We start from the raw sequence: 24,434 nt of genomic DNA on the forward strand, positions 1-24,434 counted from the left end.
AGGAGTAATACACTCAGAATCTTCAGGATGCTCCACCTCCAGTATCCAAATCGTGAATACCGCCTGAGGGAGAAGAGAAGGTAGGGCTTAGGGCCGTGTGGCTGTTCATGACGCTCCCGCTATCAACTCCTGCCGGGACTCCCAATAGAGAGAGGTGTCAGGGCTTTGGGTAAAACCGACCTCAGTGAGCAGGATTGGAACCTGCGCAGGGAGCCCCTGCTGGATTTCGAGTGCAACGCGTTCAAGCCTCGGCCATCGCAGCGCCGGCGGCGAGGGAGGTGCAGCGAGGGCGGCGGGGCGCTGTGGCGGGGCGCGGTTCGGGGTGCGGAGGTTTATGGGCGCGGTTCGGGGCGCGGTGTGCGGGCTGCTTGGGGGTGCTTGGCGCTTGACGGGGCGGGCGCAGCGCTGTGTCGGGGCTGCGGCGTCGGAGCCGTGCGGGAGGCGGGGAGAAGGGGGGGACGGGGGGTCCCCGTGCGGAGGGGGGGAGGGGCAGCTGGGCCTTGCGGGAGACAGAGCGCGCCGCGGCTCGTTGGTCTAGGGGTATGATTCTCGCTTAGGGTGCGAGAGGTCCCGGGTTCAAATCCCGGACGAGCCCTTCATTTTGGGCATCATCGCCCTGCTCCCGCCTAGCCGGTGCCGAGCCCGACGGGACCCGGCCATCGCCCTTTATCCCTCAGGGACATGTGTAGGGCTTTGAACTTAGCGTGGCATACAGAGCGTCACATGAGGCTGTGCTCTGTCTCTGGAGTCCCGACACATTGGTCTTGCAGAGTGACCCTATTTTTGACTTGGCAGCGGGATGGGGATGGCATGGGAAGGGCTGTGTCTGTGGCCATGGGGCACTCCGGCAGTGGGGCAGGTGGGGTCTCTAGCTCAGCTGGTTAACATATTTGTCATGTAAACAGGAGATCCTGGATTCGACTTCCAATGGCGCCTGGGAGTCTGGTTTTCCTCTCTGGCACAAGTTGGGGACACTGCTGGGGCTTCTCCACTGCCCGTTTGCCCCTCACAATGATGACACTGACTCAGAGCAGTTTGAGTGCACGTTTTTACTGAAAGCTTATTTCAGGGTCCCCCAATGGACGTAAAAATTCACCAAGGTGTCCCTCCCACCCAGGACCTGCCCCTGCCCTGGGGTGCCCGCAAGCCCCACAAACAGCAAGGAGGATCTGTCTCCCTCGGCATGGCTCCCTAGCCCACAGCCCACCCTCCAGGTTCCTACATTTGGCTGGAGGGACCTGGCAGCACCTCAGGTACCTTCCCAGGGTGCCCAGACATGTCCAATGGCCAGGATGAGCCATAGGAGAGGGCTAATCCCCGCTGGGCGGGGAGAAGGGAGCTGTTTGGATGCCTCTCCAGGTAAATCATCTACAGCCACACCCAGCATCTGGGGGCTGGGGGTGGTGTGGGGCCAGGGCACCTTCCTCTGCCCCTCTGGGCTCCCACGACGTGCAGAATCAGATTTGCACTTTGTCTTTTGCCCTCTTTGCTGCTTTTTGCCCAAGTTACAATGAACGGGCATAATTAACAACAACTGTGATGGGAAAAACCCTCCTATACCTTCTGTGCCTGCTCTCCCCGCAGTATTCAGGGTATCCATCCACGGTTTCACACTTCCTTTGTCCCAGTTTACTTCCCTATTACACTCTACGTTTCAGAAGGTTATAGCCGGACTGCTCAACAGCCACTTTCGGCAGTAATCGCTCTTGTAACGATTTCTAAGTGCTTTCTTCTCCATGCGTCTTGGATAGGAGACTATCCGCCCCTCTACATGAGGACGTTGGCTGGCCCTTTAGACATTACGTCAATGTCTTCTGCCATCCCCTTCCCAAAATCTCCAGGGCACGGGGGACTTTTGATCCTGGAGAGGATGCAGATGCCAGTGTAGCCCAGGCACAAGCTGGTACCATTTCCCCTCCCGCCCCCGCCGAGGCCCCATGTGCCGCAAGAATCCGAGCCCACCCCGAAGGTCCCCAGTTCCCCCAGCGCGGCAGCAAAATCTCGACGAGGATGGGATTCGAACCCACGCGTGCAGAGCACAATGGATTAGCAGTCCATCGCCTTAACCACTCGGCCACCTCGTCGCCCTACGGAAACTTGTCGCCCCCTGCCGGCCTCATCCTATCGCCGCAGCCCCTTCCCGCCCTGCCCCGGGGCCCGGCCTGGTCTCGTCGCCTGCTCACTTGCCGGAGGCCCGACAGCACCCGGTCGTGCTGGCGCCCTCTTAGCGCAGTAGGCAGCGCGTCAGTCTCATAATCTGAAGGTCCTGAGTTCGAGCCTCAGAGAGGGCAGTGTTTTGCGGTTTGCTGGGGTCTTTTTTTGTTTCCCCGTGACAACCCGAGGTGGCTCCGCAGTGTGTCCGGCCCAGACATTGCCGACGCCTTCGTACGGCCCCCGCGGCGGGCGGCTCCCACGGGGCCGGGGCCTCAAGGGCACGGGGAAGCCAAAGGCATGGGAGGAGTGGTTCCCACGAGTGGGGGGCGGGTGGAGGGGTGAAACCCACAAAGTGGGACGAGGTGGCCGAGTGGTTAAGGCGATGGACTGCTAATCCATTGTGCTCTGCACGCGTGGGTTCGAATCCCACCCTCGTCGAGATTTTACTGGTGCCCCGGGTTCGCCATCAACAGATAAACGATAGAAGAGTGGCTGGAACAAGACCAGCCCCCTGGTAACAGACAGCAGCCACCCTCCCCACTCCCTTCCCCCTTGAAAGCATCCCTCACCATGAGCTTTTACAGAGGAATGAGGCCACCTTTCAAGCCACTGAGAATTTTATTAGGTACAAAACACAATTTACAGCAAATAGTATCAGCCACGCTCCCAAAGCTCCGTGGGGTTTAGACAGCTGAATTTCATGTAAACTGAGAACATCACAAGCAGGGCACACGCTTCCCTTCACACGGAACCAGTTAAACAACAAAATAAGCCCAACAAAAGCACACAGAGCAGGAACAGCCTTAAAGCACACCCTTTCCAATTTAAATTTATTTCAACTTAGCATTAAGCTACTATTGCTATTTTAGGTTTAAGATAAATACTACAAATGAAATGCTATTAAAAAAACCCCTGTAATATTACTTTTTTGGAAGGCAAAGACAGTTTCAGACTACTGAGGATTTCAACTTGGGTTGGGCAGGCAAGATAATCAGTTTAGTGCAGTAATTTATATTCAACCTGGCAGAAGGCTCTGTTTGAGAAAAACTGGCTGATTTTGTAAGAAAAAGAAAAAGATTAACTGTACTGGAGTACTGCAGATATGAAGTACATCTTCAAATTATTTACTGGGAATTAAACCAAAACCAAGAGCCTTCAATTTCCTAAGGTTTTTAAATGCTGGAGACTGCAGACTATTTGCTCTTCCAAAAAAAAAAAAAAGAGGAAAATTGTTTTTCCATAGCTGTTTACTGAAGACTGAAAGAAGCATCCTGTTTTCCAGCATGACAGAGAATCTGTGGAATAAGCACCTCAGGTATTTTAATGCTGAAAACCTTGAATAAAATAGAACTTGGGCCCAGAACAACAAAAATCCTTCTGAATTTGCACTGAGCAACAAGAACTACAAAAATCATGGCCAAGTGCTGCTCCAACTTGAGAATGACTGTTTTGACATTCCTGGAAAGAGAATAGGAATTCCGAACCACAGTGCTGCTGCCAAGGCAGTTCCTGCATGAAGGAAGCACAGACTGACATAACATTTCAGGGACTGTGGTTATGGACAGCAATTGCTTCAATGTTCCCAGGGGCCCGTGCTACCCTACAGCTGAACCTGATGAAGCTGTGTTTACCCACAATGAGAGCTGGGAGAAAGAAAAACCACCACTGTCGTTTAAGGCATTCTAAGAAAAAGCATTTGACTTGTCTCTGTGCCTGTGGAGCAGAAAAGGAGAGAGTCCCAGACCATCCATGACATGCTCACCCTGTGCCCTGCATGTGAGAAGGGCCCAGGCCCCATAGCTGCTCCATGTTCTCATCCCAGGAGAACACCTGCTTGTTCCGGAACATGCCCAGGAGTTCATCTGTTCAATCACCTGGACTTCTTTCCTGAGTCTCCATGTCTCAGCTTGGCTCAAATGTCCACCATGTCCACCAGAGCAGAGAGGTGGAGCTCAGAGGCAGCCTCGGCCTCCTTGGTGGCTCTGAGGAGCTGCTGCAGGTGTTTGAGTCTATCCGACAGCGCAGAGCTTTGCTCCAGCTCCGGAACCTTGTGTCCCTCCTGGCTCCCAGCCTGGGCAGAAGGAAATGAGATAAGACTGAGACTTTCTCCCAAGGTAATTCCCACTACAGGTTTTGCAGTTACTGCACTCCTCAGAGCTTTAGTTTAGCTCAGAACTGCCTTCTCTTACCTCTTGAGCAGCTGACATGGGACTCTTCACCAAGGGGCAGGTGGCTGCTGGGCTGGAGAGCAGAGACTGAGGGAGATAGAGAGGAAGACCCAGGAGATCCCCAAGGGGCTCCATATCCTCCGCTAGATATTGGTGCAGCTGCTCTTCAAACCTGGATGGGAAGGGCAAGAGCACCAGTCAGATGGCAGCCTGGCTTTGGCCCTGTAACCAGTGCATTACACTAAGAGGTTTTTTGGATTCAGAAGTATCTGACCTCCATAGCCATATTCAAAACAGTCTCATGTGCCCCACTGCAGCTATAAAAATCCATCACAGAGGACTGTGGTACAGAGAGGAGTCACACAGACTGAAGAGACTCAACTTATGGGAAGGCAGAAGAGACAAAAACCTCTTGGACCAATCTCAAAAGCTTTAGTTCTTCATCTTTGTGATCGGCAATGCTACAAACTGACACCCCAGAGAGGACTGTATAGACATTTGTGACACTGGGGGACACACAGGCCACTGTACACACTGTACTGCTTCAGTTCTGGTGGTGTGACTGACCATAGAGTTTCCAACCCTTCCTGAGAATTCCAAGAATTTTTACCATCCTGGACTGTTCCCCTGTTGCACAAAGGAAATAGTAGGGAACTGCCCTGATGTCCTTGATGAAATCAGATGGAACTCAAGACAGTCAAGGCTCTTTTCTAGTACAGTTTAACTTCCTATTCCATCCAAGGTACAAATTGTTTACAACCCTGGGCTGAAGCTGCAAGGAAAAGATGCTGCTCTGGGAACTTACCTCTTGTTTTCTACTTTTTCCAGTTGCAACTGTGCTAACAAACGCTCCTGGGCCAAGGATGTGTCTCTGAATTCATCTGTGCTTGGAATGCTCACTTCCTGAACTGGCAGCATGCTCATGCCAGAGCCATACTGACCTGGCACCATGGAGATACTGTGCGGTTTCTTAGAAGACTTGGGAGATTTTATCTTTGATCTGAAGAGGGGAAGAAAAAACAACAAACAAAACCACATTAATTGATATGAGTGTGTTGATTTTTCCTTCTTATCTTGAAACTTGGAAATAGCAGGGAGTGAGAAGTGATCATTTTGAGAAATAATGCCCTTGTGCCAGGGTCCAACACAGCACCACCTGTGCATGGGATTAGAGAGGAACTAATCTGACAGGAGCATAGGATTCACCCCAAACATCACTCATTACACAGCAGAGCTGCAGCTAAGCTGCCAAGAGGGAAGAGAGTGGCTTCCATCTGAACATGGCTAGGGAAGTGAGCTAGACTTGACATCTCAAACACTTTAGGGCATCCTTCCCCCTCAACCTATCATTTTCTCAGACTCACATTGTTTTCCCACCATGCTTTGCACAACTCCAAAGCCTCAGCAGCAGGGTATTTTTTTGGCAGAAGTTAATTTCTACACTTTCAGCACTCCCCAAGCAATCCACTTCTCTGAGAGCTGTGTAACTCTGTACAAATAAAATGTTTCCTACTCTGTTTCAGCACAGCCTTCACATCATTTCAGGGAGATGTACACAAGCAGATATACACAAGGAGGATGTCAAATGCTACTTTTCAGCACCCCACCTCTCATGGCCTTGCCGGATCTCCTCCTGTGTCCGCAGCCTGGCTTGGTCCCACGAGAAAGGCACAGTATAGTTCTTTAAGTGCTCCTTGAAGAAGTACACGCGAATCTGACCATCTTTGCTTACAGCTTCTGTGAATAAACCCAAACCCAACGTTTATCATTTGCACAGGTTTTCTCCTTCAGAAGAACAGATCATTATTAAAAAGGCAATTTGGGGCAAGAGCAATTGTTCACTTTCAAACAGATTTCAAACAGAGTCTGGGACAATCAACAGAAGTGATAATTAACTGTGGCAGCGTGCCCTCCCTGCTGACACAGCTTCTGAAGGGTAACTCTTAGGCCTTTGCTTGATTCAAACCCTCTCCCATTGGGAGGGCAGGGCTGAAAGACTCTAACCAGAGCCACATTTGTAGTCAGAGGATCGAGTTAAGCCATAACCAATACTAAATACATGCTCCAAAGGGAAGACACATGCAGAATACAGCAGGACCACAGCTGCCTCCCTGCTACACATCACTTGCTCCTATATGGAAAGGCACCACTGGCAATGTATTAAATACCATCACAAAAGAAGCATCACGCATGCCACAGCAGGATACAATACCTGGAGCAACAGGCAGTTTGGGAGGTTTCCAGTCTCTGAGTTTATGGTCAATACAGACTGCCAAGATACAATCCCAAGGGATCTCATCAACAGAAGGTCCATCTTCACCAGAGTTCCCAGTTGCTCTGGTTTTCCAGTTTTGGTAAGTTTTGCTCAGCATATTCTCCACCTGAGACTGGATCAGTGGTTGAGTGTGGGAAGAACTTGCAATCTGAGAGACATACTGAAAAATCATGTGGCAAACAGGATGCCAAGGAGCTGTGGAACAAAAAAAACCCGAAGTAAATTTCAAGAGTTTGTAACAGAACCAACACTGCACAGGCACATCTTGGAGAACAACATGCTGCCAAGAAGATATTGGAGTGTGAAGTACTTACCGCCTAAAGGAGGCAGATCTAAGTATGGGATCTGGAAGGACAGCACAGCCTTCTTCAGCCAAGCCAGGTGATCTGGCATGTTCCACTGCACGTGAGGCAACACCTTGTTACCCCCTGCTTCTGAAAACTCTGTGACAGGCCAAGACAAGTCATAAAAGTGCTCTGAGGATGCCACATCTGACAGGAACTGCAGCACACTGTTGTAGAGCTCTATGATGGCCCCAGGCTCCTGAGATGGCAGCCCAGCTAAACGCCTTTCCTTCCAGTCGTGGTAGAAACGCTTGCCAAATTCTCCATCAATCCCATCCTCAATGTACTCCTGAAGGGTCTGGCTGCAGAGCTCAAGGGAGGCAGGACACTGGGACACCAGCCAGCCCACAGCCGCAGAGACCTACAACACACAAAAGAGGCAGAGTTGGAAACTGCTCTGCAGTGAATGGGACATAAAGGATTCAACCCTAAGTTTGAATAACATTCTCCAAGAGAATATGCAGCAAAAGGCAAATAAATCAGGCATCATCATACTTATATTTACAACAATAATTCTCCAGCTAGGTGGCCACAAACTGAATTTCCACACAGCAAGCTCAGGAACAGACAAAGAAGAGGCTGTTCACATGAGGTAGAGGTATGCAGTGGAATTCCCTGCTGCCAGATGCTGGGGTTGTTGAAAACTTATCCAGGAAAAATTGGACAGAATCACAGGAATTAGCCCAGGGTGACTATATCATGTCAGACCATGGCAGTCCTTGAAGTGCAGACCTAAGTTGTGAGGGTTTATGGGGGAGCATCCCTCCAGGCTTGTCAGGGAGAGATCTGTATGACTGTATTCCTGTACAGAACATGAGAGGTAGAGGCATCTCAGTCCCATCCACCAAGATGGGATAACTCTGGATGATCTCACAGCAGCCAGAACAGCTACAAAGGGTCTTCAGCATTTTAGGACTAAGAGCTTAAGGATAAAATGGTTTATACACCAATTTATCAGCACTCCTCTGTTGGACAGCAACACAGGCAGGGCAGACAAGAGTGGGTTTAGGTAATCAATGAATTTTGGTCTCAGGGCACTTTTCAGTATTTTATTTTTTTTCCTTTTAAGAAATGCCACTGATCTCTGGTCAGTGCAAATAGAACAGTCATAAATAAAGGAAAATAATTCCTGCATCTTACTGTTCTTACCCTTCTGGTGCCTTCTAAGTCATTGACAGAGCCTGGGAGCTCTACAACAGTGTAGTCTGAAATAAGATGGGCTGAAATCAAGTCCTGGAGCATCAATCCTTAAAAAATAAGAAAACTCATCATCTACACAGAGTAAGAACACATGTCCTTAGGCCATATGCTCTGCATTACATTCACTGCATTGCTGCTCCCCTCCATCTCTGCCCACAGACTCTCTGGATCAAATACTGTGTGTGAAAGAAAACTGGAAGCCAAAACTGGTGAGCTCTTAAGGCCTCAAGACTTTTAGGAAAGCTCTGGGATGTGCTGTATTTCACAGCCTCTTGCTTCAACTGTAACTAAGAGGCTGCGCTAGTCACAAGACTTCTGCTTTGGGCAGCCCTAAACATTCATTGTTTCAAGACACAAAAATAATTACATACCATCTTCTACTTCTTTCTCTGCAGCCTCCTCTTTTTGACTGGGGACTAGAACCACCAAGGGAACTATGGGGTGGAAAGGTTTTGCCTGAAGCAGCTGCTTCAGCTGCAGCAAAGCTGAAAGCCAGTAAACATCATCTTCTGCAACATCTTCACTGCTAACTCGGGGGGGCAGGAGAAGAACGAGGCCACTGGTCCCAAGCAAGTCCTTTTGTGTCTCAGCCAAATCAAGTTCTGAGTCAGAGAGTGCACCATGTGCCACCTAGATAGGCAACAAAGATGACAACAAAAATGTAGCTAAACAAAGCTATTTCCACAGTAAAATCTGCAGTTTACTGTCACTGCCACTCAGCTTTGACATCCTTTTCCTGGAGCTCTACACAACCTAAGACAACAAGCTGTTGTCAGGCCAACATGGATGCATGTGATAGGTGAGCTGAGCACAGAAGTGCCCTTCAGCACCTGCTTTGGGACCAGGAATTGATGATTCAGGTTCTACTACTACAGGTATTTCTCAGCTGATTGAAAACAAAGAAGAAACACCATCTTTTTCATACCTTTTCTATAACCCTATCCCTCTGTCTTAGGCTAGAAATGCAAGATGCAGCTGGGTGTGTTTATTCTATGCCATCTGTTAGCCGTGGGGTGTTATCTTCTGTTAATTGGGCCACCTGTTAAAACTAGGCAGAGCAGTTTTCGTCATCTCTTCCACAAACCAGTCCTCCCTCTGGGAAATGTATTCTGTTCATGGGCCATTGAGTGTCACTGCATGGCTGATAAAACTACATCATCCCCTTGTGAGGTGCTCTGCCCAGGGGGAGGAGTCAAACATTCCTTGCCAGATATAATCTGAGATTTGGAACACAACAGTCAGGCTTTCCCACTGGATTCCCAGAGAACAGCTTTCTTCTCCACTGGATTCCCAGAGGAAGACTAGGCCCATCTACACCACTACTGAACCTTCAGAGGAAAACTCCACCCTTCTACAGGATCCCTGCTTCAGCAGAACCACACCTGTGTCTGCAGGAGGACTGCAGCCACCCTTTAATGGGACTGCTACCAGCAACCTGACACACAGGGAGTCAGGCCATATTCTCACTCTGTCAGTGCTGTTTTGTATTACTGCATTTTTATTTTTATAGTTTCTTTTATTTTCTTTTATTTTTTCCTAATAAGCAACTGTTATTCCTACTCCCATATTTTTGCCTGAGAGCCTCTTAATTTGAAAATTTTATTAATTTGGAGAGAGGGGGTTTGCATTTTCTGTTTCAAGGAAGGCTCCTGCCTTCCTTAGCAGACACCTGCATTTTCAAACCAAGACACCCTCCCAGTATCATCTCTCTCCATCTGACAGGACAATATCCACTAGAAAAGAGCTCACCCTGCTTTTATGGCCTCTTAGATATCGTGAAATTGTTCTCACCTACCTTTATACACACACTGACTTTAATGCTTCTGGTCCCCTGCATGCCAGGAGAACTAAATAACGTCAGTGTTTGAATTTTGCCTTCGGCATGTGAAGCATTTTTCTCACAGTTTCTGTGTCCCACAAACTTGGCTTTCAGCCAATCCATCAGTATCCTAGCAAACAAAAAATAGGGCTCTGAGAGGTTTTGTTGCAGAAACTGTCATTTTAGAGTTTTAGTATTAGCACCTCTACGATACCACAATCTATCATAACCCTATAAATTTAGGTTATGATAAATAGACATAATAAATAGCTATAAATTTTAATGAAATTATCTATCACGGTTTTGTTTTCAGTATGAGCAAAAGGAATTAAACAATGTTAAAGAATTCAGATAATTGTAATAAATTACAGCTACATTGTTTAGAGTACTCTGGAGGGAAAATAAAAAGCTGGAAATCTGAAATGGTACAGGCAAAATTACATCAACGACTGTGTACTACTAATCTTCTTCTACCTAAGTAAAAGAAATCTGCCCTATTTGAGAAAGGGACCCAGCAACCAACTCTTCAACATACCTATTGGGATCATCCTTGGAATACTCATCATCACTGGGCAAAACCAAGAGTGCCTTCCAAAAAACTTGTTCTTGTTGAACTGGAATATGTTCCGCGATTAACGAGACAAGATCCAGGGGAGTCCAAGCTAAATCACTTAGAGAGAGACAAAAGAACAGGTGAAAACATCCACCCCAGGGCTATTTCACAGCTGAAGAATGTCTGTCTTGCACTGAACAAGTTACAATACTATAGTGTATTGACTAGTTAATTCTTTGGATGTGTTCCTCATCCTTCAAGAACTGCAGCTGCTAAACCTGACACATGAGCCTTACTCTGGGGATTTCAGGAGCACATGCATACTGCTTCACTTCCACACTGATCCAACACACACCCAGGCCACTGGAGGGCATGAGGAGCCATGGGAAGCCAGACCTTCTGCTGCAGTTCAAATATCTCAATCAATATTTTCCGACCACAATCCAGGTCACTGATAGCTCATTTACTCCTCTACCCCCATAGCCCATCCCAGGCCTCATCCCATCCAGGTACAAAGTCACACCCCATAATACCCATCAGATCCTTAAAATTACACCCAGGAGGATCATCTGACCCAACATCTTCATTAATTGAATGGAAGGAGTCCCTGCCCATGGCAGGAGGATGGAATGGACAAAATGATCTTTAAGGTGCTTTCCAATCCAAACCATCCTATGATTCTATGACCTTCCTGTTCTCCTTATTTCAAAACACCCTCAGAAGCAAGGCTGCAAGCAGACATTCGGACATGGTTAGCCATACCTTCTGGCCACTTCTGGTATCTCTCGCACATCTGCTAGAGCATGCTTCTAAAGCCAAATCCCAGCTTACCTTACCAACTGCTGGTAGAAGTGCTGAACTTTCATTTCATGCACTGTCTTGTTTCTCAGCAAGTTCAATCTGGAAATGAAATATTCTTAGTGGTATATTTTATGTGTATGTATATAAATATGTGTATAAACACATACTTTAAACAAATATAAGAACACTGAGGCCTGGGAAATATTACAGAGGCCTCAGAATGTTGCTGTTAACAGAAAAATTTATTTGGATTTTCAGTCTTGGTCATGACATTTATGGAGAAAGTATTTTGGAAGTTATTTAAGAATAAACAGTTCTGCAAACCCACTATAACATTCACAATGAAAGAATTTTTGGTAACTTATCTTCCAAAAATCAACCAGATTTCCTACTGATGCCACTGGAAGTATCCCTTACCTTGTGCAAGAGATTCCTAGCTTTCCTCCATTCCCCAGGTTTACAAATCTCTTGCATAAATTCTCCATGGCTATAGGCCACTCTGCACTGGGGGACAGCGCTTTCAGTTGATGTTTGGAATCCAAGCCACAGGGAGCAGCTGGAAATGCCCTCATCTGACGTTTCAACTTTGTCCGAGCTACCACTGCTTCCCTCCACCTTTGGAAAAGAACAGATAAATAGGTCATATTAATGAACTCTTCTGCAGACCTCTGTCACCAGATATTTGTAAAATGACCACCACAACAACCACAACACACTGAGCATATGGGCAGGAAAACCAGTGATCAGCAGAAACAATACAAGGATAAACTACTACAAGTTTCTAGACAGAATGAAGCTGGAATCTCCTACCAAGTTCATTACCTGACTACAACAAGATGTGATCCCCTCCCCACATACAGTAATTTAGCAGAGGCTAGTACTAAGACTGTAAGGTCTACCCTTATCAAGGAGATAAGACAGAAAAAACGTCTCAGAAAGAACACAACCAGACAGTGGTAGTTCCATCTCTGTTAACTGCTCCATGCCAATGCTCCCAAGTGAAGTAGCCGTGTCCCAGGGTGGTAACTCACCGTTGTAAGTATTTGCAGAAACACTGGAGCTCCTGAAGAGTTTCCTTGGCAATCTGGAAAATCTCATCCTCCAGAAAGAGCTCCATGAAGTGGCCACACACTTCTTCTGAACAACGGGCAATTCGGGCTTGCCTGTCTCTTTCTAAGGCACATCTGGTTCCAAATAAAACAAACCAAGACTGCTAAGGTGAAGACCTCCAGCAGATGCCAATTCAGTGGGCTGAGATGCAAACAGGGAAGTCCATGACATTTAGGAAACTCTTGGGAAAGCAAACTACTGCATGCAGCACATTGTACATACCTTAACTCATTGACTGAAGCTTCTTTAACACTCTCCTTTATAACTTCTTCCATTAATTCCATACCCAGCAACTGGCTCAACTGCTTTATTAACTCTTCTCTTTCCTGCTTTTGCCTGCAAGGACAAAGAAAAACTTTACGTTGGCAAGCTTGCTGTTTAGTTACACAAGCACTACATGCAGTTTGTCTAAAATTATTTCCCACTATCTGGTTTCTAAATAAACAGCTTTGCATGGAGCCAGGTTTCCCTTAAAAACACCTTAAGCAACCCGATCCACTGAGTGGCATCCCTGCCCATGGCTGAGGCTTGGAACTAGATGATCTTTATGGTCCTTTCCAAAGCAAACTATTCTAGGATTCTATTTATTCTTATCTCAATAAGCTACAAACAAGTAGCTCGCTCAGAAGGAAAAGTTCCTGCATACAGAGGATGCATGTCCCCCTCTGGAAGCTCTGGATAAATTAAAGTTCCTAAATTTCCCACCCACCATTTTCACCATGGCTCTGAGGCAACCAAAATGCTAACCAGCAGATCACCCGAGAATGCAGAGGGGAGCCCTGCCTGTACAATCCCAGGGAAGTTCAAGGTGAGACTGTTCTGCCACCATGGCAGAAAGACAAAGGCCTTGAGCAGAGGCACAAGGACTCAGGCTGACACCAGCTGTCCTTATATTGTCTGGGGTCTACCCAGCCCACTGTGCCCCACAGCCAAAGCAGTGCCTCACCTCTCTTCCTCCACTCTGCGCCGTTCCTCCTGAACACGCTGCCTTTCCACACTGAGTATGTTTCCAGACACTTCTCTGAGGATCTTCCCCATCACTTCAGTCAGAAGTTCCTCAATGGTGGCCTCTGAAGCACTGTGCAGAAACAGCAAATCACTTCTCAAAGCCCGATTTGTTTCATTCAAAGCCCCAGGTCTATATTTTCTCAGCCACACCTTGCTCTCAGTGGTGGGCTGACTCCAGCCATTAGCCAAGCACACACACACTGATACTGGCTCAATCCCCTCCCCACATTGGGACAGGGAAGTAGGAAGAAAAAAGGAAAACTTGTGGATGGAAATAAATACACACTGTAATACATAAAGGCAAAACCCCCACTCCCCCATCAAGCAAAGTAAATGCAGCCAGTCATCACTTCCCATGGGAAGAGCAATACCCAGACAGTACCCAATCAATGTCCACCCTGGAAGCCACAAATCTCCAACTTCTTCCTCTAACCCAGTTTTATTGCTGACCATGACATCACAGGGAATGGACTTTAGTCAGCCTGGGTCAGCTATCCCATTCAAACAGCGCTGGAACAACAACTGTTTGGGTCACATCCCACATCTATGACTCGACCAACTGCCCTGGAGAGAAAATTTATCCGAAGCAGAGAAGCAGCCAGATCTGGACTTGCTCCTCTTGTCCCCCTTTGGGCACCTTCCCTTCCATAACCAGGCAAAGCTTCCAGAGGTTTGGGCCAGCCTTCGCTTAAGGCTAGAGCTGGGATGTGGCAGACATGTGAAGAAAGGTCTGCTTTCCCTTCCACCTGCATCAGTAACATAGTCTCCATCACAGACCTGGCAGTGCTTAGTTTTACCATCTTCACACATGGTGCTGCTATGGCAAGGGGCAACTGTGGTGACAGACTCCAGGAGAACCTGCAAGAAATGCTCTTTACCAGATAGCAACAGCCACGTAAGCTGCTCCTGCTCTGCCCACTTCTCTGCACTCTCCTTCGAGGACATCATGTACAAGCCCATCCACCACTTCAGCAATGTCCTGCAACACAGCAGAAGAAGCAGTTGAAACAAGGTGCAGTCCTTCTCAGGAGTAAACTGGGAGTAAGGTTCTCCAGCCTTCCTTAACTGACTGTAATTCACAGCAACACCTGTATTTCTGCTTACAAACTGAGCCAACTTAACCAAACACAACAGCCTGCAAACTTCAGACTATTTAGACTATCTAAAAGGTTAGCAACAGCACAGAAACAAAAGCAGATTTTTGTATTAAATACGGGCAAATCAATTCAGGAAACCATAACTGAGGAGAGACTCTTATTTTCTTACCTTAGACTTCCATTCTAGCTGATTTAATTGCAAATTATGAAATTTGCCATTATCTGGGTAAAATATGACAACTGTACTGTACAAAGCAATGAGACTCTGAGACCAGTTCAGCATCAGCACACAAAAACTTGTGTGGGAGGGAGAAAAACAGCACAGATAGATGCGGTACACATTCAAGACCCAGAATTAATGGTCACATACCCACAGCAAGAAACTTTTGTCATGTCTCTTTTGACATACATGCATGTTACAAAAAAATTAAATACCCTAAGAACTTGGTTACCTTTTGTTATATTTCACAGATCTTTCCCAAATATTCCTGATGGGTTTAGATTTCCCTACCTCATCTGAGTAACCAGGCTGAGGCTTTGAAGGGGGAGGCTCAGGCTGTGCAGCAGGCTGGGAGATGGGCTGTGCAGAGGGTAAGACTGGCACCAGCTGACGAGGCAACAGCGAGGGCAGAAGATGAGATGGAGACTGGACTCTCACTGCTGTGGCCTCTAAATCCACACCTCTGCTTTCCACTCTTCCTTCTTGGGAGGGAAAAGGAGAAGAATTAAGGAAACCACATCAGTCACAAACAGAAGCAAATTTTTTCTTCAAAAAACTGGCTTGTCTGATAAAACTCAGTAGGTCATAAAATAAACCCATAAGAGCAATTTGTTGCCTTAAAGTTATATCATTGAAATTAATTTACATTTATGAATATTTTATACAAAACATTTAAACATTTAATTGCACATTACCCTCATTACCAAGCACATGTATTTCCAACAAAGCAACTGTTTTAAGTCGGGCACACCTGGCACCTACACACACTATCTGTATTCCAGCAAGGAACAGAAAAGCACACATTCAGCTAACCTGAAAACTGACATGTTTATACACACAGTGGCAACAAACACCTGCAAATAAAAAAAATGCAAACTGCAAAGGGAAGTTGGTTTTCCAAAGTAGTCAAACATTTGTTATTTCACTTATGTTGGCAAAATTTGGCTCAATAGAGAATTTTCTGAATTGGGAAATACATTTTATTAATCAGGTTGTTCTTGGCTTTTACTGATACATAAATACACCTCAGCAACCTGGTCTAGTTGAAGGTGGTGGAACTTGATGCCATGTCAGGTGTTGGAACTTGATGAGCCTCAATGTCCCTTCCAACTCAAACCATTCTGTAATTCTCTTGCAATTTAAAATCTAGTCCTTTCACTACATCTAAATTATCATGCAGTTTCAATCTCTGAGCCACAAACAGCTTCTGCCTTGACAGTGTAATCTGAGCAGCACCTAAAATGCAGGTTTGCTCTCACCTGTTGCTTCCACACTGGGTTTTTGGCTACTGCTGGCCTGATCCACAGAGGTGCTTTCACCAGTGTATTTGTTCTGCCCATTGAAGCTGGACACAGGCACATGGTGGGGCACTGGGGGCAAGGGCCCCCCATTCACAACCTCGCCAACAGAGACAGTGAGCTTCTGGCTGACGAACAGGGATTTCCGTGGCTTGGGTAATCCATCTGGCTCCAGGAAAGCTGAGCGATTCAGCTCCACGTAACCACTGGGGAAAAACCAAAAAGTGACAACCAGGCATATGTCCACAAAACTCCAGTAATCTACAGGCTTTCAATTCTGAAACTTATTGGTTTGAAACAGAATGTTGACAGGAATAGATGACTAACTGGCATCCTCAAGGGATTTTTTCCTTTCCCAGTCTCTCAAAATTCCGAGTTTGGATGAACACACCTTACAATGCATGGATTTTCATGGCAGACGCTTATCTGTGAACTGCTGTCCTCCAATATCCTCTAACAGTTGGTTTGCACTGTTCAACTCCAAACTACTCTACAGGCAGCACTATAATGCCAGTTTCCCATGAAACAGAACTGTGTCCTTATCTCCTGTGGAGACCCATGCCCTGTTCTTGGCCCATTCTTTCCAACTTTCAGGAACAGCTCCTCCACATTACGCCCTTTGCTTGACATCAGTCTCCCCCCACCAGGCATCACTTTCCTCACACTCACCCATCTGATACACTCAGGCCATAATAACTTATAAAATCAGTTGCCTCCTCGCAGTCTTTGAACAGCAGCATGCGGACGAGGTGGTCCAAGGGGAAAGCTGTACTTCTCTGGGTGCTCACAGTGTAGGCAATATTGAGGGATTTGAGACCATCCTTACGAATCTGGGGGAAAAGAAAAAGCCACATAACTACTAGGAGAGAACCCAAAATAAACCATGAAGTGTACAATAAACGTGATAATCATGTTTAAATGCACCAATACTTTGTCATCAAGTATCCACACAAACAATTATTTAGAATTACAACTTTCTTTTTAAATTCTACACACTTGCTTTCTAGTTTCTGTTCCTCTTTCATGATACTTGTTTTGAGCATAACCCTTTGTGATTCTTCTGCAGAAAAAACCTTGCAAAGTCTTCTGAAAGTGCAGACTCATATTTCTTTGCAGGACTCTCAGGCCTGCTTCTCTGTTTCCCAATTGTGTTTCAGGGAAATATTTATTTGTATACAATTACAAGAAAAAAAAAGAACATTTCAGTATTTGCCTTTCATATCACAGCAGAAAGGTCCTGATAAATTTTTTAACACTTCTAAAGAAGTAGTAACAATACTATCTTTATGGCTCAATATCTACTAAATTTTTTATTGATTTCCCCTTAAATCCCAGCCTGTCTTACTCATTAAATAATTTAAAAAACATCCATCTGTTTTTTCCTCACCTGGTTGAAATAACAGTGTAAGAGGCAGGCATTCAGATAGGAAGCTGCTTGCACAAGCTTGAAAAACCTCACAAAATTGTTGCTGTTTAATGCAGCAAAAGCTTGAACTGCAAATCTAACTTCCGGTGAGTTTCTAACCTTTGGATGGAATTGTTGAACTTCTCTGTGGAGACAAAAGACAGGGACAAAACTTTTGCTTCACTACTGAACAATCAACAGCAACTTGCAACAGCAAAGAATTAAAATCAAGAGCATTACAATTTGTCTGGATTTAATTCTAAACTCAATTCTTCCCAGAAGTAAAGAGAGAAAACAAATGATGTCTTGTTCTCACCTGAGAATATCACCCTTGTTGAGATTTAGCAAGACATTATAACCTCGGAACTCTGCTTCACTCTTGCAGAAAATCCCCTTGTTAGCTAAGTCCTGATACATCTCCTTCAAGCTCTGCAGGCATTTAGTCATGTTCTCATTGTTAATTTTAGCATCAAAGGAGGACATGGGCTCTTCACACAAGTGGTGAGCACAGTGGATGTGAAAGCGAGTGCACTTCTCAATCAGAGACACCATCAGCGGGTTGCAGAGGTGTTGCTGGGTTATATCCTAACAGAATGAAAACGAACACATTACATGTATTTTTCAACTAGTTGAACAGTGCAGTCACCTGGCACTATCACTGGAAAACCCATTTCACTGTGCTTTGAGTCACTCTGCAATTCAAAGCATTTCAGCAACTATTGCTTATTGTTACCCTTTTTTTACAGCATGATGGGATCTTTTGCTTTTTACCACCAAACACCTCCATCCACAGTGCTTACCTTTCTTATTCCACGAGTTCTGTTCCAGACAAAATCATACCACTCTCGGTAGTTTCCTTCTCCTTGATCCATAATATTTGTCACTAAATAGTCCATGGTCATGCTCAGTACCTCAGAGGGTCTCAGTTCATGGGGCAAAGGTTCCTCCTGATCTGCTGAAGACCTGCTATATTCCTTGATTGCTGCTGCATGATCCACCTGCAAGAGGTGAGGAAAAAAATAAAAACCTAAATATGTACAACTTCCCAGCAGTAAATAGGATTTCATCCCACCTATGCCTTTAACTTCAGTAAGGAGTTGACTACTGAAGTCTCAAACTCATAACCTTTAAGACAATATATAGCTATAGACAATTACATATAATATGTAATTACAGCTTTAGAAGTATAGTTCTAAATAACTGAATAAAAGACATGACAGAGTGAAAAAGCAAATCTTGTTTTCCAGAATTCAAAGGCATTAATTAAACAGCCTACAGAAGTTTTGTACCAGAATTACCCCTGTAACCAGCTAAACAATACTGACAGCTCCAATGAGCATGAGACATACTGATATCCTGGGAATCTCATACCTTATCAGTGCCTAGAAGCAATTCAAAGATGCTGAGCTGGTTTCTTGTCTCCCTCATGTAACGCTCCTTTTCAGGACACATATCTGGGCAAGTACCAACAACAGTTTTTGCTTTGCCAAGATCAGTCCTTTTTATTCGAGCTAAAAAAATACCACAGAAAAAAATGAACAAACACTAAGCATCCCTTGGGTCTTGGGTTTTTTTCTTCACAATAAGCTATTACCTTGACGTGCCAAAACAGCCCTGAGCATGCAAGACTGTACCCAAACTTTGGTATAGTCACAAATGGACAAGGATGGGGGTTCTCCCCACTCTGACGCCTGTCCAAGTATCGCACATATTGTGAGTTTTGCTGAAAAGACCGAAGCTTTTAAAAGACACATACTGTTTGTTGTCCTAAAGAGCAGCAAATTCAAAATTCTGAATTAAGTGGACAAGAAGTCCATAAATATTAAAAATAAGATCTTAAATTAGAAATAGGATCAGTTTCGAAACTGCAAGAAAAGCATGGAAGGTGTTACAATCACCATTGTGAAACAAAAGGACATTTCTTGAAATAATTCTCAGTTGTGTAATAGTTTGAATTTGGAGAAATACTAGAGGTACTGGCACAAGTTGCTCAGAGAAGCTGTAATAGCCCCACACCTGGAAGTGTTCAAGGCCAGACTGGATGGGGCTTGGAGCAACCTAGGATAGTGGAAGGTGTTCCTGCCTATGCCAAAGGGGTGAGACTGGATGAACTTTAGGGCCCCTCCCAACTCAAATAATTCTGTTATCTGTGGTCCTGCAAAATGCAGTTAAGGCTTTGGGTAACCTTCTTTAAAGAGTCTCTAGAGAAGCAGCTCTATGTGCCCTCCTTCACAGAAGATGGACATTCACCCTTCCCTTTACACAAGACATTGCATGTGCAATAAATAGAAGAGATTTGTGTGTTTTACAAGAAAAAAAAAAAACAGAAAATAATACTCTACGAGAGTATTTTATAGACTGTTCCACATTAAACTCTCTTTTAAGCCATTTCCATAATATCCCAACAGCTTTGCCACAAAACCCAAACACTTCTTTCCAGCAGAGAAGCAGATAACACACTCATTAACTTATGTTAATTACCTTGTCGCATGATTTTGTCCCTCTGGTCCAAGAGCCTGTATCTCTCTTCAGATGTCTCAGCCACCAATCCCACCAGGTTACTGAGAGATGACAGCGAAGTTCCCAAGCCCTCTGAGCTCTGCCCTTCAGAACTGGAATCAAACAGCTCTGCTTCAAACTGCAGTGCCTTTCGAAGGCCAGGCTTCTTTGCTGGAGAACTAAAGAAGACGACTTTTCTATTAATAATAATATGTTAGCGCATGCCCTGGTCTCAATCAGTTCACTGCTATTTAGGATGCCAGCATCTCTTCAGAAGAGTATTTTGTTCACAGGGAAACATGAACAAGGTATGGATATGCTGCGCTAACACCAGCCCCAGGAGCCAATCTGGTTAAATCCTCAGCGCTGCCCTGACAATGCTGCCAAGAGTTCTGGCATTGTGGAGAAAGTCCTAACAGAAAAGGACTTACTGAAAGCGTCATAGAGGAGACAGAAATGGATGGATTTTGTAGCATTTTGCAACACTATGGCATAGCAGTTTGTATTTTAACTTAGGAACTGGCTTGCTGGAGACAAACCCAATTTTCTTTCTACAGCAACAGAGATTATTAAAAGATTTTACACAGCCAAGTACAAATATGCTTTTTAAATCAAGGAATACTGATTCCTTCATAACATATTACTAATTTTATAGTTATGTGATTACACATATCAGATTTCTTTTGTCAGACTAGAGGTGTGATAAAGATGACAATCTTGCCACTTCTGTGACTGCCATGAACCAGGAAGACTGTTCACTTGAAGTGAGACAATGATCCAAACTACTCCAAAAATGAGACCCTCATTCCACAGAGCTCTAATTGCCTCCAAAGGAAACTGCTTGCTTGAGAAGCTCATTGTATCACAACCACAAACAGCGTCATTGCTGCTCAGTCCTAGTTGGGCTCAGCACTGTTTGTTCGCTTCCCTCATGCCTCAACTTTCACCAAAATAAAAGACCCTAATAAGCCATTAGGAATATCCTTCTGACAAAGTGTGAGAGCTGAGTGCTTCTAATTCAGACAAATCAGAAAAGAAGGGAAGCAGCCTCCCTGAAGAGAACGTGACTATATTTGGCACACAGTGATCGCTATTTTTCACCAAGCTCCCCATATCCTGCCAGGTGGATTCCCAGAGGAGAGGACATACCTTCTCCCAGGCATGACACTGCTAGCAGAAGATCTTATTAAAGGTTTTCTAAGAGGGGAATGCTGATAGCTTTGCTCTTCACTGCTTTGTCTTCCTTCATCTTCACCTGCTTTCTTCTCCTTGGATGAAAATTCCCTTTTTGCTGGACCTGAAATCACACATAAATATGAAACCAGGTACCTGCCAAGTAGTTTGGGCAACAGCTTTTTCTTTAACCCATGGAGGTGGTGATGAAAACTAAGACTCCCAGTCTTGTACATGCATGCAAAACTTCCACAACAATTTGTACTAGGAGCTATACCAAGTTTCCACCAATTGCTGTCAAGGTCATTGTTCTATAAAGAATCAGTATTTTTCAAGACAATATCACTTAGCAATAATGGTAATTAGCAATAAATGAAGTCTAATCCTGAAGTGAATCACAGTTCTCTGAGATTTGCAATATAATCCACAAGCCATAACTCCCAAAGGAATACAAAATCCATTCCACCTGTGTAAATCACAATTCCAAGTGCTCCTACTGAAAGTATTTATTTCATGTATCCAAGCATAGACTCAGGTTGTCATGAATTAACACTTGCAGGAAGGGAGAATTTCTTCTTCCAGAGACCATTTTTCCACCTGTATTTTTCCAGCTGGATTTCTTGAACCCTCCAAGAATAGTTATTTTGGAATGCTGCCACAGACATAACACCATGATAAAATTACACGGGCAAAGAGGCAACCCTAGAGCTGCTGCTTCAAGATGTTAATTTCAAGGAGACAACTCAGCAGCTATTTGTTTTCTGGAAGGCAAGGCTGTGGTTGGTCAAAGCTGAGGTGAACCATCCGAGTGCTGGCAGCTGAAGTGTACCCACGGGCTAGGCGCACTTCAGGCACACACACTGCATTGATGGAGCAAAAGAAAGGGAAGCACTTGACATTGTAAGTATTCCTTTGGGGACTGAACAATCTCCTCTTGCCCTAATACCAAGCAGGGTCTGGAATTCAGGTTTCCCACTTCTAAACTCTGTAGGTTGTTCTCTTTTTTTGGTTCAAACGGTGTCTAACTATTGATGCACAGAACAGCAATGTCAGCAGACACTGCAGAGATTGTCAGGACACTTTCCTTAGGTTGGTTCTTGGAACCTTTTCCTGAAAGCTAGAAGTTCACATCCCAGTCCATGATCTGAGGCAGGCAGCAAGGCATTTCAGACTGGGTTTTCTTATACCCCTAAAGAATATCCTACTTCTGGACAGAAGCACAAAGATGAACATCACCATATTGCTACTGTATATTGCATTAAGGATTCAACCATGATATCGCCTAGTAAGAGATAATTTAGGTATATCATCCTCAGCACATCAAAGAAAAAAAGAGCAGTTGGCACGCTATTTATACATCATTCAGTAGTCTGGAAACATAGACTTACTTGTTTTCTTCTTTTGCCAAAATGTTACTATGTCTTTGTGCAACTCTTTCGCTTTTTTTCTGGCCAGAACTGCAGAGGCCTGAAACGAAACAAAAGAAGAGCACGGAAACCTATTGGCATCACAACACAGAAACACACAGTGCAGCCTTTGCCAGAGAAACATTTACTAATCCCCAAAAAATTCTGGTTGCTGCATTTTAACTTCACTTAAGACCTACATGCAATCAGCTGAATTGGTCTCCACAAGAAAGTGTTGCTTTTCTTCAAACAAGAGTGTAGTTTTCACTACTGCTGGCCCGACCCCAAGCACTCAGATATAAGTCTTTCTTCATAGAATTAGAAACTGGATTGGGTTGGAAGGGACCATTCAACTACATCTCCCTGCCCCCTGCCTTGAGCAAAGACACCTTCCACTAGACCAGGCTGCTCCAAGCCTCATCCAACCTGATCTCAGACATTTCCGAGGATGGGGCAGCCACACCTCTGGGCAACCTGTGCCAGGGCCTCATCACCTTCAAATAATTTCTTCCTAGCATCTAACTCCTCTTTTAGTTTACACTGTTTCCCCTTGTCCTCTTCCAATCTGTCCCTGTAAAAAGTTGCTTTCCCTCCTTATTGTAAGCCCCCTTTAGACACTGGAAGGGGCTCTAAGGTATCCCTGGAGGCCTCTCCAGGCTGAAAACTTCCAAGAGTTATGCCACTTCTGATACTCACATGATCAAAAAAGTGGAGAACAGCCATTTTTTTATTGCGCCTGGTCATGATCCGGCGAACTTTTGCGAACTGGCCGAAGTGTTTTTCCAGCACAGTCCTGTCGTTCAGGTAGTCAGGGATGTTCTTGCACTGGACAGCCGTCAGCTCGGCGGTTGGCAGGCCCCCCAGCCCCTCCGTGCTCTCGCTGCCGCGGCTCCGGCGAGCAGGGGCGGCGGGGGCCGTATCTGCGACAAAAAGGAACACGACAGCAGTCAGCAAGCGGGGAGACACCCGGGCGGCAGGGCTGCCCCCCACCAGACCCCCGCTTACCTTCTCGGGCGGGCTCCCGAGCCTCGGCCGGCGGTGGCTCCTCGGCGGGTCCCCGCTCGGCCTCGGGGCCGTCCCCACGCTCCCGCTGCTCGCGGGCCTGGCTGCGCAGCAGATCCTCCAGCGTGCGGCCGAACAGGATCCCACCGCGGGGCCGGCTCAGCATCACGGCCCGCTTCTCCGGCGGCGCCGCTGCCCGCCCGCCCGCCGCCGCCCGCCGCGGCGAGCGCTCCCGCTCCTCCTTCCGCTTCAGCCCCTTGGACAGCGGCTCCCCCGGATCCTCCGGCAGCACCCTCAGACCTCTCTCTTCCGGCCGCCCCAAAGCGGCAACGGGACGTGAGAAAGAGAAAGGCTCCCGCGCCACCGACGCCTCGGGGCCCGTCTCGGACGAGAAGGCGAAGGACGACGAGAAAGTAAAGGCGGCGGGGGCAGCCGGGCCCTTCTCCGCCTCGCCGCCTGACAGAGGCTTGAAGGCGGTGGCACTCTCGGGCGCCTTGAAGCGGAACTCAGGAGCGGCGAAGACGCCGCCGCCGCCACCTGACGCTTCGCTGGAGGTCGGGAAGCCGCCCAGGCTGGTGGGCGGCCTGAAGCTGAATCCCGCGTTCCCCGCCGGGGCCGGAGCCTGGCCCAGCGGGTAGGGCGGCGCGAAGGTGGCGGCGGGCGCAAAGGGGAGGCCGGCAGGGCCACCGCCCTGGCCGAACACGGCGGGCTGCCCGAAGCGCAGCGGCGGCGGGAAGGAGGGCGGGCTGCGGAACGGGCCCCGCGCCGACATCGCTGCGGAGGCGGCCTCGGACCGCCGAACCAAATGCGCCCCGCATGCGCAGTGGGGAGAGGGCCTAGCCATGGGGCGGAGACCGGCGTGCAGGGGAAAAGTGGGCGGGACTAGGCGGCAGCAGACTGCT

General features: G+C 46.5%; 1 protein-coding gene, 1 long non-coding RNA gene and 4 other non-coding genes across 6 annotated transcripts; 4 read left to right on the forward strand and 2 right to left on the reverse strand.

Moving 5' to 3' along the window:
• On the forward strand, nucleotides 1-11,209 carry LOC141730430 (uncharacterized). Its single transcript, XR_012581918.1, has 2 exons — nucleotides 1-278; nucleotides 5,846-11,209. It is a non-coding gene; the product is annotated as an uncharacterized LOC141730430 (long non-coding RNA).
• TRNAP-AGG (transfer RNA proline (anticodon AGG)) lies at nucleotides 524-595 on the forward strand. The gene has a single exon. It is a non-coding gene; the product is annotated as a tRNA-Pro (tRNA).
• On the reverse strand, nucleotides 2,003-2,084 carry TRNAS-GCU (transfer RNA serine (anticodon GCU)). Its single transcript has one exon. It is a non-coding gene; the product is annotated as a tRNA-Ser (tRNA).
• Nucleotides 2,219-2,291, forward strand: TRNAM-CAU (transfer RNA methionine (anticodon CAU)). Its single transcript has one exon. It is a non-coding gene; the product is annotated as a tRNA-Met (tRNA).
• TRNAS-GCU (transfer RNA serine (anticodon GCU)) lies at nucleotides 2,511-2,592 on the forward strand. Its single transcript has one exon. It is a non-coding gene; the product is annotated as a tRNA-Ser (tRNA).
• MCM3AP (minichromosome maintenance complex component 3 associated protein) lies at nucleotides 2,754-24,391 on the reverse strand. The gene is made up of 28 exons (XM_014273419.3): nucleotides 23,536-24,391; nucleotides 23,227-23,450; nucleotides 22,513-22,591; nucleotides 21,101-21,248; nucleotides 19,934-20,130; nucleotides 18,824-18,963; nucleotides 18,253-18,450; nucleotides 17,769-18,037; nucleotides 17,435-17,597; nucleotides 16,717-16,877; nucleotides 16,009-16,253; nucleotides 15,041-15,231; nucleotides 14,311-14,411; nucleotides 13,371-13,502; nucleotides 12,647-12,760; nucleotides 12,346-12,498; nucleotides 11,732-11,929; nucleotides 11,345-11,413; nucleotides 10,496-10,630; nucleotides 9,937-10,090; nucleotides 8,513-8,771; nucleotides 8,091-8,188; nucleotides 6,912-7,302; nucleotides 6,535-6,792; nucleotides 5,930-6,059; nucleotides 5,128-5,322; nucleotides 4,344-4,494; nucleotides 2,754-4,225 (listed from the first exon to the last, which is right to left on the reverse strand). Exons 1-28 carry the CDS (start codon nucleotides 24,374-24,376, stop codon nucleotides 4,067-4,069), a joined length of 5,553 nt encoding a protein of 1,850 aa, XP_014128894.3. The 5' UTR covers nucleotides 24,377-24,391; the 3' UTR covers nucleotides 2,754-4,066.
• Between the last annotated feature and the right edge of the window lie 43 nt (nucleotides 24,392-24,434).

This window comes from Zonotrichia albicollis, chromosome 10, assembly GCF_047830755.1.
Source record: "Zonotrichia albicollis isolate bZonAlb1 chromosome 10, bZonAlb1.hap1, whole genome shotgun sequence".
Taxonomy (NCBI): Eukaryota; Metazoa; Chordata; class Aves; order Passeriformes; family Passerellidae; genus Zonotrichia; species Zonotrichia albicollis.

What these genes read in the sequence shown, in the direction of transcription:
- MCM3AP (XM_014273419.3), bottom strand. Translation starts at nt 24,376, where the DNA reads ATGGCTAGGCCCTCTCCCCACTGCGCATGCGGGGCGCATTTGGTTCGG. An exon ending in AAGTCAGTGTGTGTATAAAG is followed by an intron (nt 8,772 to 9,936) that starts GTAGGTGAGAAC and finishes TTGCCTATCTAG; the next exon opens with GTGGCACATGGTGCACTCTC. An exon ending in CCATGTCAGCTGCTCAAGAG is followed by an intron (nt 4,226 to 4,343) that starts GTAAGAGAAGGC and finishes CCTTCTGCCCAG; the next exon opens with GCTGGGAGCCAGGAGGGACA.